General features: G+C 43.6%; 1 protein-coding gene across 1 annotated transcript in view; it reads left to right on the plus strand.

Annotated features, from left to right (window-relative positions):
- The first annotated feature begins 493 nt into the window (after nt 1–493).
- Ccl28 (C-C motif chemokine ligand 28) overlaps nt 494–12793 on the plus strand; it is a 28894-nt gene continuing 16594 nt past the window's right edge. Inside the window, exon 1 of the mRNA XM_031359928.1 lies at nt 494–608. Coding sequence (XP_031215788.1) covers nt 545–608 — 64 coding nt within the window. The 5' untranslated portion in view covers nt 494–544. The remainder of the gene's footprint in view (nt 609–12793) is intronic.

A 12793-nucleotide genomic window follows, 5' to 3' on the forward strand; every position in this document is an offset into this window, starting at 1 on the left:
CTTTCCGAAAATCTGACTGCACACTGAGTCCTCATGAATATTCTCTTATGTTCCTATGCAGATAATTTTTATGACGTATCACCCTTGTCACCTAAAACTCCCTGTTTCAAACCCCTAAATTAAAAAAAAAAATTTTAGCAATGATTCTCAACAGACATGCCCATCAGAATCATCCATGAAGCTATTATGAAAATTCAAAAGATGCTCCTACCCTAAAACTCCGGAGTGTAGATGGAGGTTGGCAGATGTGTTCATATAGACTGCTAGGTTTTTAGTGGTTTTCAAATGGTTCTGATGAATACTACCAACTCTTAAGGACCTCGTCAGCTGGCATATGGCCACAGATGCTGTCCAGTCTCTGGCAATGTGAGCACACAGCAGGCTGGGCATTAACTGCCAGCCCGGAACCTGGCATTAAGAAAGGTGAGAACCTCCCAGGGTGGGGCGACCTGGCCTACTTAAGCACCCAAGGACACCTTTCGATTTACTTCCTGATCCCACAGCCTCACCTGAGTCATTGCCAGACTCAGCGGGTCAGGTGGGAATGCAGCAAGCAGGGCTTACCCTCATGGCTGTGGCTGTATGTGTGGCTTTTCGAACCTCAGAAGGTGAGTTGGGGGCACCAGTCACCTGTGCCTCCAGTGGAAGAGGGGATACCTCCTAAATTGAGGCTGGAAAGAGCAAGCTGGAAGGAATTTCTATCTTTCTTGGGTAAGACTTTTCCACTGCTGTCCGATCATCTGGCGAACAGCACAGGTTCAAGATCTGGAGTCTCTCGGAGGGAAACTCATTAGCCCTGGAATATTGATCGGCTGTTTGGTGATGAGCCATTCCATGCAGGTACTAACAGAATACTAGCTAACAGAATACCAGCTAGAAGATGGGACAGAGCCGCTCTCTTAACAGGTGTGCATGTGTGTGTGTATGTGTGTGTGTGTGTGTGTGTGTGTGTGTGTGTGTGTGTGTATACATGTATCTTCTGCATGCACATGTTTGGATGTGTGTGTGTGTGTGTGTGTGTGTGTACTTTTTTCCCTAGAGGAAAAAAAAGTGTTAGCAGGTAAGCTATCACAAGGCAGTTAGCCTTGGGTATCAGACTTCCCCTTCTTAAAAGCATGATCAGGGAGATCAAGCCATACAAAGTGTACTAAGATAATTTAGCCTGTGCATTTGTAGTGACTATGTGGAGATCATAACTGCATTTGGACTGAAAGCAACCTGCTCCTGTATCACTACTGCATTTACAGAACCCTCCTCTACCACTCAACTACAGAATCTCACATGGCAGCCCTGGATGGCCTAGAACATATTATGTTCTAACATACTAGTCTCAAACTCATGACAATCCTTCTGCTTCAGGCTAAATGCTTGGATTATGGGCATAAGCCACCACACCCTGCTAGCACTTAACTAATGAATGGAATATGTAGGTTGATGAACTATGACACAAACACTGGCCATAGAAAGTTTAAGGAGACTGCCCTCCTGAAGATAGATTACAGACTATTATTTCCCTAAAGGATAAAAAAGAAAGATGCCCTCAGCATATGGAGAGTTACGGATGTCTTTTCTTAAGTTGCATTTTAGTTAGACTCTGAGTCCAGCAAACAGGTGGGATATAAAGTTTGTCTAGACTGCTTTTTAAATACACACACCAAACTTTCAAAACAAATTTCACAACCACACCTTTACACACATGCATGCACACGAGTGCGAGCGCGCGCGCGCGCGCGCGCGCGCACGCACACACACACACACACACACACACACTGGTCTTACAGCTTCCCTTTGTTTTGGTTTGGTTTGTTTTTGTTTTTTTCGAGCCTTGGCTGTCCTGGAACTCACTCTGTAGACCAGGCTGGCCTCGAACTCAGAAATCTGCCTGCTTCTGCCTCCCAAGTGCTGGGATTAAAGGCGTGAGCCACCACTGCCTGGCACAGCTTCCCTTTGACGTGAGAGTTGACAGCTAATGGTGTAGCTCAGAGAGCTTACCTAGAATGCATATGAGCCCAGGTTCAAGCCCCTTCACAGAAAAACCTCAGACCTGGCCACAGTGGTTCTTTACCCTGGCTACAACTGGTGGCAATAGATGAGCTTCTGTCCCTCCCCTGGAGCTGTGTGCTCTTATTAAGTGTGTGCCTCCTGTCTGCATTTGCTTAAGGATTTCCATATAGTCCACCAAAGTGCTGGGCTTAAGGGAGTTAGAAGAGGGAAAATCTGGCCTTCCCCATTGCTACCAGTCTATTTTAACAAGATAAGGCATGGAGCTTTTCATCTTATTTTGTAATATCTCTTCAGAGAAATTCACCATTGTGCCTGCAGGATTTTCAAAGTTTCTCATATTTACTGGCTCAGGTTGGATGCCCAATGTCTATGACTCTACCAAATACATTTTTCATAGTACTTTGAAATGAATTCCTTCCAGCTTCCTGACCTGTTTCCAGCTGTCCCTCCTACTGAGAAGGAAAGGGTGGGTTGGGGTGGGGGAGAGAGAATGAGAGAGGCTCTGGCTTGTAGCACCGACCCTCACAGGGGCTGAGTCTTGGTAGAGAGGAGTAAGAGACAAACATCTAAACATCTAAGGTGGCTGAAAAGCACATCTAGTGAGGATAACTCAAGAGCTAAGACTACCAGCGTGTGGTTCAGCAGGGTCTTCTGTTATTTAAAATAAGTGTTTTGTGTGTGTGTGTGTGTTGTATGTCTGTGTATATGTCTGTGTGTATGTGTGTGTCTCTGTATCTGTGTCTGTATGTGTCTCTGTGTGTGTGTTGTATGTCTGTGTATATATCTGTGTCTGTGTGTGTCTCTGTATCTGTGTGTCTGTGTGTGTGTCTGTGTGTGTATGTGTATGTGTATGTGCATGTGTAGTCAAGTGGAGAGATGGGTCAGTAGCTCTTGCAGAGAACTGGATTCCATTTCTGGCATCTACATGGTAGCTCTCAATTGTCTGCAACTCCAGTTACAGGGGATCCACTACCCTCTTCTGACTTTTCAGGCACTGGATGCACATGGGTCACACATACACAACACAAGCAAACACACATAAACTAAGTTTTTAAAAACCTAAAATTAGCCAGGTAGTGGGGGTGCATGTTTTTAACCCCAGCACCCAGAAGACACAGGCAGAGGTAGGTAGATCTCTGTGAATTTGAGGCCAGTGTGGTCTACAGAGCTAGTTTCAGGATAGCCAGAACTATACAAAGAAAGCCTGTCTTAGAAAAACCAAAATAATAATTATCATAGTTATAATAAAATAAAAATCTAATAATAACCTATGTGATACTGAGTTAAAATACATGAAAGTTGAGCTGAGAACAGTTATGGAGCTATGAGGGCCCAATGCCAATTCTTCAGTAAGTTTCCGTTTGCAGGAAGGTGCCCTATGGTAATACTAAGTGATTCTGGATTGGAACAGGGGTGGGGGCAGGGGTGGGAGGCGGAGCCAAATTGAGCAAGGAAGACATGGCAGTGCAGACAAGATGACAGGTGGCCTTGGCAATTGCAGCAGTCTAGAGGAAGGGACAAGGAAGTGGCCGGTGCCAGTTTGAGACTAGGAAACACATTTTGTTCTTTCAGGGACAATGCTGTTCCACGATCTTGATGCATCTCAGATTATTAGCTCAGCCTGATGCTTCAATAACTGGCATTCCCAAAGTGTTCCGAATTAATCAGGAAGCCGGTGAATTTATCCATAGCCAAAACCTTGAACTCTGTCCAGAGGCAGAGCACGCCATTTGTCTGCTGATGTGGCTGCTGGCACCAGGAACTCCTTACAGAGCCCATGAGCATGCCTGCCACCCATGACCTTGAGCCAGCTTATCTAATTCCACAATCTAAGGTTAGGTTCTCTTAACTGGTTTTTGTTGGTTTGTTTGTTTTGTTTTATTTTTTTGTTTTTGTTTTTTAATATTTATTACATTAGGATCTATGTTTAACCGCACTCACCACGAAACCATATGGAGGTCAGAGGAAAGCTTGTAGGACTCAATTCTCTCCGTCTACCATGTGAGTCCTTGGGCTCAGACTCAGGTCAACCTCAGCAGCAAGTGCTTTACCCACCAAGCCATCTTCCTGGCTCCAGGTTGCTCTAACTGTCCTTCGACTCTGGTTGCATTTGTATGCAAAGGATGCAGGTTATGAGGTCTAGCTCCATCCATGTGTAAAGCCTGCTTCCCACAACAGTAGAGATGGCTCCTGAATCACACGGACACATGTTATATAGTTGATGCTTAAAACAAAACAAGACAAAACACCAACCTTAACAAGTCACTTGTAGGAAGAATTACCAAAATATGTGTGTGTTTGGAAAGTTCTTCCATTTCATCAGCAGTGGTCCCTAACAGGTCGGACAGAATGGGCCCGGTGACCTGCTCCCTTTCAAGTCTTATTGGGTGTGCCCTGTAGTTAAAACATGTTTGTATATTCCTCAATCCTAGATCATCAATTAAGTGTTGTATTTTGGTTCCTAAAAGTTGCATCTATTTAATGTAGCTATGTAGCAGAATTTTCCCCCAATTAATTTAAATATTAATACAACAAGAAGCGAGTGATTGGACAGGGGAAAGGAAGGAAGAGCTAAGAGTTTCAGAGACAGGGTGAGGAAGAGGAGGAGGAGGATGAGAGAAGATGGATGAAGAAGAGGACAAACTTTATCCGTGTGGCTTTATGTAGCCACAGGTAGCTATGAATATCACAAGAGGATAGAATAATTGAGACAACATGTCTAATCTAGGTGGGCAGCTTGTATCACTATCAACTGGCTCTAAAATTATTTTGTGGGCATCTTGTGAATTGAGAATTTATTGACATATAATACTGACTGATGATTATAAGCCTTAAGAGTTTTGATTTTCTGGGTTAAGGAGATTTGTGACAGCTAGCTGCAAGGGGCGGATGGCTAGGAAGGTACAGTGGCTCTGAGGCAGGTGGACTGGAACTAGGAAGACCACCACCTGGGGCTAGTCATGGGGGCAGCGAGACTGAGACCACCGGAGCAGAGAGTAGCTGGGTATAGCATGGGATGGTGCCATTTTTTAATATTTCCCACAACATAGCTACAGGTATGTTTTTAAAACATCCTCTTCTATGTTAAGGACACAGTGTGATAGAATAGCAGCCTTTTGCAATATGAGTAATGTATGGACTCCTCTGGAGGGAAGCCCCTTGTCAGCAGTGAGTTTTAAATTATCTTACTGTTATTTCATGTATAAACAAAACCAGGTATAATTGTGCACTCTATGAACCACTTCTAGTACAATGCTAAAATGTTCAAAATTTAAAGACAAGTACAAAACCAAGATGATGTCAATATGTTGACCATTAAGAACATTTGGCTGGAAGTCAAATTACTACTGTGAATAGTCCAGTCCTTCACCCCGGGCAGAGGTGGCTTGCCTGTGGGTCTGAGGCATGTCCTGCCAGGTAGAGTGTGACAAGTGCTTCCACCTCATCTATTTCTGACTGAACCACCACGAAGTAACTTGGCTCCCCTTAGTGTCAATGCATTGCGATGTTCAGCTCTTGTTTTGTTTTGTTTTGTTTTCTGATTGGACTGAGACAATGACGATATTAGTGCACCTGCTAACCTCACTTGTGGGCCTGTGTGCCAGAGGCTTTCCACAGAGATCTCTGGCCTGTATGAGAGCTCCGGGGAAGGGAAGTGAGCATGGGCAGGGAGGAGAAGTTGCTTCTGTCGTGTGTCACCGCTGCAGTTGGCCTTACCTCCATCTCTGCCACGTCTTCCAGGCTGCTCAGTTGCTCCGGGCCACCCTGCACTGAGTCGGGTTGGGCTAGGCTGCTGATGAGAGGCCGACTGCCACTGAGGAATGCGATGCAACTTCAGGCTGCATTTCACATTTCGGGAGAGTAGACCTCTTCTCCAAGTGTTACAGCTCTTAGAACAAAAGGCTCAGATGATGGAGTAGAACTTTTGAGTACTGCTAATTCCCAGGATAGGATTTGTATACAGATTTGGGGGTGATTCAGATTTCAACAGCAGGTATTTCTCATTGGTTTGGTCTGTGAATTTGGGGAATCTTTATTTGCATGTAAGAAGGCTTCACACACCTCTCCAGTGGGAGGCTGAGGTGGGGTTGTGACTGAAACAGGAGGTAGGGACCCAGGAGGCGTGACTGAACACCTTCTGTCCCAAGCAGGTGGAAATGACCACCCACCGGGTCTCCAGAGTTCCAGACCTCTTACTTGACCAGGACCAGGTTACCTGCACAGACTACTGCCCCACACTCACTGGCATTACCACAAAGCCAGCCAGATTCAAATGTCCTCAAAGTGCTCTCCTAACATGGTCTTTTGGAAGACCAGAGCGTGTTGGTTAAAAGGTCACTGAAGTGACATACTGAATCTCTGGAGAGTTTACAGATCATGGGAAAGCATCTGCTGGGCTTTTCCAGAGGTCTATGGAATCCAGTGTGAGAAGCACTGACATACTGAGATGTATAAGCTTTGCATTCCAAGACTAGAAACTCTAACTACAAGTACTAGGGAAATTGCTTAGCTTCTTCAAGCTCGTTTCTTTTCTATAAGACAGTATTTCCCTTACTTAGTCTCATGATTAAATGAGATCACATATATGGTGTTTGGCATAGAGTCAGCACTCAGCTACCTGTGCCGTGGCATGCATTTGGAGATCAGGGGACGAATTCTGTGGAGTGGGTTCTGGGGATTAAACTCAGGTTGCCAGGCTTGTGTGGCAAGCTCTTCACTCATTGAGCCATCTCACTGGCCCCTCTTTAAGACACAAAATAATTCAAGCCCATTCCACTCTCAAGAGTTTATTCTGTAAGTACCACATCTTGACACTGGGCAAAGGAAACCTCCCATCCCCTTTCTTCTTCCAAATATTCCATGGTTCCAAGGGTACGCATGAGGGAGGGGATTTGGGCATTGCAACCCTGTGCATCACGAATTGATGAGTCTTTTTGCCTACTCAGTAACAGTAGTGGGCATCCTGTGTGACGTGGTCCCTGCTCCTATGAGGTCTTTTAGATGGGCACGTTTCTAACTTACTGTGCTAGGTTGAATCTTTGGTTCGATGAAACACTGACCAGAAGCTGCCTGGTGGAGGAAAGGAGCTGTTTCCTCATATATTCCAAGTCCCTGTTTCCCACTGAGGGAGGTCAGGCAGGAACTCAAGAAAGGAATTTGGAAACAGAAACTATGGAGGAATACTACTTGACTGGATCATCCTCTAGCTCAGGTTCAGCTATATTTTATTTTAATACAGTGCAGGGTTACATGATGTCAACCACAGTGGGCTGGGCCTTCTCCCATCAATCATCTTGCGAGACAATCTCTCACAGACATGGCTCCAGGCCAGTCTGATGCAGGCAACCCCTCATTTGAGATTTCCTCTTCCCAGGTGACTATAGGTTGTTTCATGGTGACGTTAAACTGTTAATAAATTATTCTTTTATTTTTTTAAAGATCTATTTAAGAATCTTATCTATCTATCTATCTATCTATCTATCTATCTATCTATTTATTTATTTAATACGAGTACACTGTAAGCTGTCTTCAGACACACCAGAAGAGGGCATCAGATCCCATTACAGATACTTGTGAGCCACCACATGGTTGCTGGGAATTGAACACAGGACCTCTGGAGGAACAGTCAGAATTCTTAACCGCTGAGCCATCTCTCCAGCCCTGAATTAGTATTAATAAAAACGTAAACAGTGAATTAATCTAGTGGCTGTATTTCTTTATCTTATGTTAGTCCCCTAACTAACTGCACAGAGAAACCAAGATTTAATACTGCACCTCAATAGCTGAGCAATTAAATGATCTATCCTTACCTTCTGTGCTGATCTGGGACCTACCAGCCCCATCCCATGACCTTTGTATATTATTATTGATCTGGCTCTTCAGACTCCCTTTTCAGGGCTCCAATTCCTCCATCCTCCTGGTGCATCTGTTTTCTCTCCTTGCTCTCCAGCAGACGTTCCACCCCATTCTCTATTCTGCACCTTGTCCAATTGTGGATCTCTGTGCTACTGCAAGAAAAATGAAGCTGGCTTTTAACTCCTGGTCCTATCTTTACATTCTGTATCAGTTAGGCTTTTGTCCACTTAACATAAGTCAGGCCCAACTAGGAAGAGGGAGCTTCAGTTGAGAAAATGCCTCCATCATACTGTAGGTGGGTGAGTCTACAGGACTTTTCCTTAACGATTGATGCACAGGGGTTCTGCCCACTGTGGGCAGTGTCATCTCTTGGCAGGTAGTCTTGGGGTGCATAAGAAAGAAGGCTGAATGAGCAGTGGGAACAAGCAATGTTCCTCCACAGCCTCTGCTTCAGTTCCTGCCCTGACTTCCTTCAGTGATGGAGTGTGACCTGAGAGTTGTAAGCTAAAATAAATCCCTTCTTCCCCAAGTTACTTTTGGTCATAGCATTTCATCACATCAATAGACACTCTGCAAATGCTGGAATTGTAGGCATCATACGGCATTTCAATCATGTTCCTGGGTGCTGTGTTGCTGCAGCTTCAGGGACAACAAAGGAAAAGTGCAAAATGTACCAACCCGGCTGGACATTGATGGTGCACAGCTTTAATCCCAGCACTTGGGAGGCAGAGGCAGGCAGATTTCTGAGTTCGAGGCCAGCCTGGTCTACAGAGTGAGTTCCAGGACAGCCAGGGCTATACAGAGAAACCCTGTCTCAAAAAACAAAAAACAAAAAACAAAAAACAAAAAAAACCCAACTTACCAACCCACCAGAAGGGAAATTTATAAAGCACAGAAAAGGATGACTTTTAAATGTAACATAAGTGAGTGTGAAAATGTACGCCTTTATTCTTAATAGACAGGAGGCAGAGGCAAGCTGATCTCAGGAGTTAGAGGCCAACCTAGAATAAATAGTTCCAGACCAGGTGTGGCTACTGATGTCTTAGAATGGCGGCTCAGTCAGGACATGCCACACTAGGCCCAAACAGTTCCACGTGTAAGAGGTTTAATGGGGGGTGGGGGGGTAATAACAGAAAGAGAAAAGAGGAGGAAGAAAGACAGAAGACAGAGAGAGAGAGAAAGAGAGAGGAGAGAGAGAGAGAGAGAGAGAGAGAGAGAGAGAGAGAGAGAGAGAGAGAGAGAGAGAGAGAGAGAGAGAGGAGCGTTCCCCATATATACATATAGTGACGTAGTGGCCACAGATAAAGGTGGGAGGTGAGCCCAATGGATTTTGGGAATATGGTGGTGTTGCCTTGGTAGCAGGTCTGTGAAGCCTGCCTATGTGACATCACAGGTTTTGGAGGCCCTGATGTCAACAGCTACGCTGTGAGACCCTGGCTTTAAAAAACTAAAAGTAAAATTTAAGACAGAAGGCTGGGTGTGGTTCCCCAAGCACAGGGTGCTTAGAAGGCAAGTGGGTACATTTGATCCCCCGAATCCTTCCCTTAAATGAAACTAATGTAAATAAATAAATTAAATAAATATAAATAAAGCAAATACTGAACAAAAGAAGGTTAGTGTAGCAATGTTAACATAAAAAAGGTAGGGCTTCAGCAAAAAGCTGGGATGGGGATAGGAATACAAAAATTTACACAGGGCACATACCTGATGAGGCAGGTGAGCAGAGTGCTGGCACAGAAAGGTTAGATTCTGTTTTTACTTAAATGTGTATTTTATTAGTCACACTTTAAAAAAAAAATCCCGCTTTAAAAAAAGTACTTAAATACGACCGTAGACCATATGACCAGTGTATTCCTGACGCACCAAGCTCCCAACTTCCCAGCAGGACTGCACTTGTGCATTTGAAAATACAATTCCCAGTGATTTGTTCCAAAAGTGAACAAAACTGCGAGAGGAAAACACGACAACCCCCACCCCCACCCCCACGGATTCACGATGGGCTAGAGAAAACCAGCTTGAGTTAGGCCGGAGAGGCGGCGGCAGCATGGGGATGCGCATGCGCACCTCCGCCTACTTTCGCGCCCCTGGGTAGCTCTGGGGCCGCCTTGTGCGGGTTCCCCAACTAGGAAGCACGGGCTGGTGGCTCCTGGAGGGTCCACAGGAGTGCAGGGTGTCCCTACAGTAACGAGCGACACCGCTTCTAGCTGCTGACACCCGACTGTCCTGTCCTCTGCTTTCCCGCTGGGCGTCTGGCTACTGCCCTTGGCATCCCCCTTGCCAGCCTTTCCAACTCCAGGGCGGCCGGACTGGAGCAGAGCAGCAGGACTGAGGTGAAGCCAGCAGGGCAGACACGTAAAACGTCATGCTGGTTTCCTCCAACTTAATTGTTCCAGGTTAATGAGACCTCAACTTTTTTTTGTTGTTCTCTCTGTGTGTATTTTAAATAAAAACACCATGAGTTTAATGCATCTTTTAGTGTCTAAGCAAATCAAGGTTATAAATGTTTATTATTTTGGATAGGGATTGTGTCTTCAAACAGCATTCAACCATAAAACAATTTATTAATTATACATTATAATAGTACTAACGCAGTGAGGTAACTATCTAACTTTGTAATAATAAATTTTAAGTTGTGGATAGAAGCACAATTTCTTTGCAAATATCAGTAAGTGTATGTCGTTGTTCTGGAAACAGTGTTGGAGATTGAACCTGGGGCTTTACACACATACCCAGGCAAGGGATCTACCACTCAGCCCATCAGTGAGTATTTTAAGATAATTTAAAAATATATAAATATCCAATAATTTTAAAATAAATCAGACTTAAGCATCTTTCCTTTACACACAAGCCCTAATGTTTTTGGAGATTTTACCAAAAATTGAAGAAACAAATAATCCTTATACAAACATTTCTAAAGAATTAAAAATGAAAAATCAGAGAAAGCTGTCCAGTGCATCATTGACATGAATATAATCTTAATACTCAAGTGTCCCAAGGATAATATTAATCAATAAAAGTATTAACTAATTTATGAACACAGGTGCAATTTCAAACAACAAAACACAAAAGAATAAATAAAATGAATAAATTATGACCAAGTATAATTATCCCAGTTACACCAGGGAGAAAAAATAAATCATATTAACTTAAAGATTGTGTATTAACTGGTTCAAGGCAGCTAGCAAGTAGCAAGTTAAAATGTGTGTGTGTGTGTGTGTGTGTGTGTGTGTGTTTGTGTGTTGCTGCATAGCTCAGACTGGCCATGAGCTTAAGATCCCCTGCCTCTGGTTCCCTGTAGCTCATGTATTGCCTTCTTATACATAAAAATAATTAATTATCTTTACAGGTATATTTTCAAACCCTATTCAACCAGAGGTTGTGACACGTGCCTGTAATCCTAGCACTCAGAAGATTGAGGCAAGAGAATTGAAAAGTTCGAGATCAGCCTGGGTTATGTAGTAAGAGCCTATCTCTAAAGAAGGAGCATTCAGAATAGAATAAAGCTTATTAGATACCTATAAATAGATCCAAGACAAGAGGTACCTAAAATATATGTAAAGAATAAAATACCAAGGATAGTAAAGTAGTGAAGAATAAAGTTCACGAAGAGTTACTGTATCAGGAATCAAGATTTAGTAAAAGAAACATCTTAGGTGAGAATGTAGAATTGATGCATGTCTTAGTTAGGGTTACTACTGCTGTAATGAAATACCATGACCAAAAGCAACTTGGGGAGAAAAGGGTTAATCTCATTGACTGTTCCATATAACAAACAGTTTATCATCAAAAGCAATGAGGGCAGTAACTCACAAACAGCAGGAATCTATAGGCAGGAGCTAAAGCAAAGGCCACTGAGGAGTGCTGCCTACTGACTTGCTCATAATGGCTTGCTCAGTCTGCCTTTTTATAGAACACAGGATTACCAGCCCATGGACAGCACCACCTACAATGGGCTGGGCCCTCCCACATCAATCACTAATTAAGAAAATACCTTATAGCTGTGTCATTGAAAATGCCTCAGTCGAGGCATTTTCTCAACTGAGTTTCCCTCTATGGTAGTTTGAATAAGTTTGTGCCCCCATAGATTCATGTGTTTGAATGCTTAGCCATACGGAGTGGCATTATTAGGAGGTATGGTCTTGTGGGAGAAAGTGTGGCACTATGGGGGAAGGACATTCAGGCCTTCTATGCTCAAGGTTTGCCCAGTGTGGAACACAGTCTCCTACTGTCTGCCTTTGATCAAGATTTAGAACTCTCAGCTCCTCCAGCACCATGTCTGTCAGCACACTGCCATGCTTCCTGCCATGATGATAATGGATTAAACCTCTGAAATAAGCCAGCCCAAATTAAATGTTTGCCTTTATAAGAGTTGCTTTGGTTATGATGTCTCTTCACAGCAATAAAACCCTAACAGAAGTTGGTTCCAGGGATTGGGGTATTACTAATAATAGGCCTGGCCATGCTTTGGGTTGGAGGAATGTGGATTTGGGGACTTTGGACTAGGAAAGCAATAGATTTGAGGAATTTTAGTATGTTACCTAGAGACCGTGCTTGTGATAATTTTGTTGAAGAATGTAGCTACTTTTTGCCCTAGTCTGAAGAGTCTACCTGAAGGTAAAGTAATGAAATTTAGATTAATTCTATCAACAAAAGAAATCTCAAAACAGCCTAGCATAGATTCTGGCCTGTGGTTCACTCTTATAAAGAATATTTTGATCAAATGTAGCAAGCTGAGAAAGAAAAAAAAGTACAAAATATATGGCTCAATGGTTAAAGGGACACCAGGAAGTGGAATGGAGCTAAATCTTGTGTTCAAAGAGGTAAACAGATTAAAGATATTTAATGGCCAGGCAGTGGTGGCACATGCCTTTAATCCCAGCACTTGGGAGGCAGAAGCAGGCGAATTTCTGAGTTTGAGGCCAGCCTGGTCTAC

Source organism: Mastomys coucha, unplaced genomic scaffold, assembly GCF_008632895.1.
Source record: "Mastomys coucha isolate ucsf_1 unplaced genomic scaffold, UCSF_Mcou_1 pScaffold8, whole genome shotgun sequence".
In the NCBI taxonomy this organism is placed as follows: domain Eukaryota; kingdom Metazoa; phylum Chordata; class Mammalia; order Rodentia; family Muridae; genus Mastomys; species Mastomys coucha.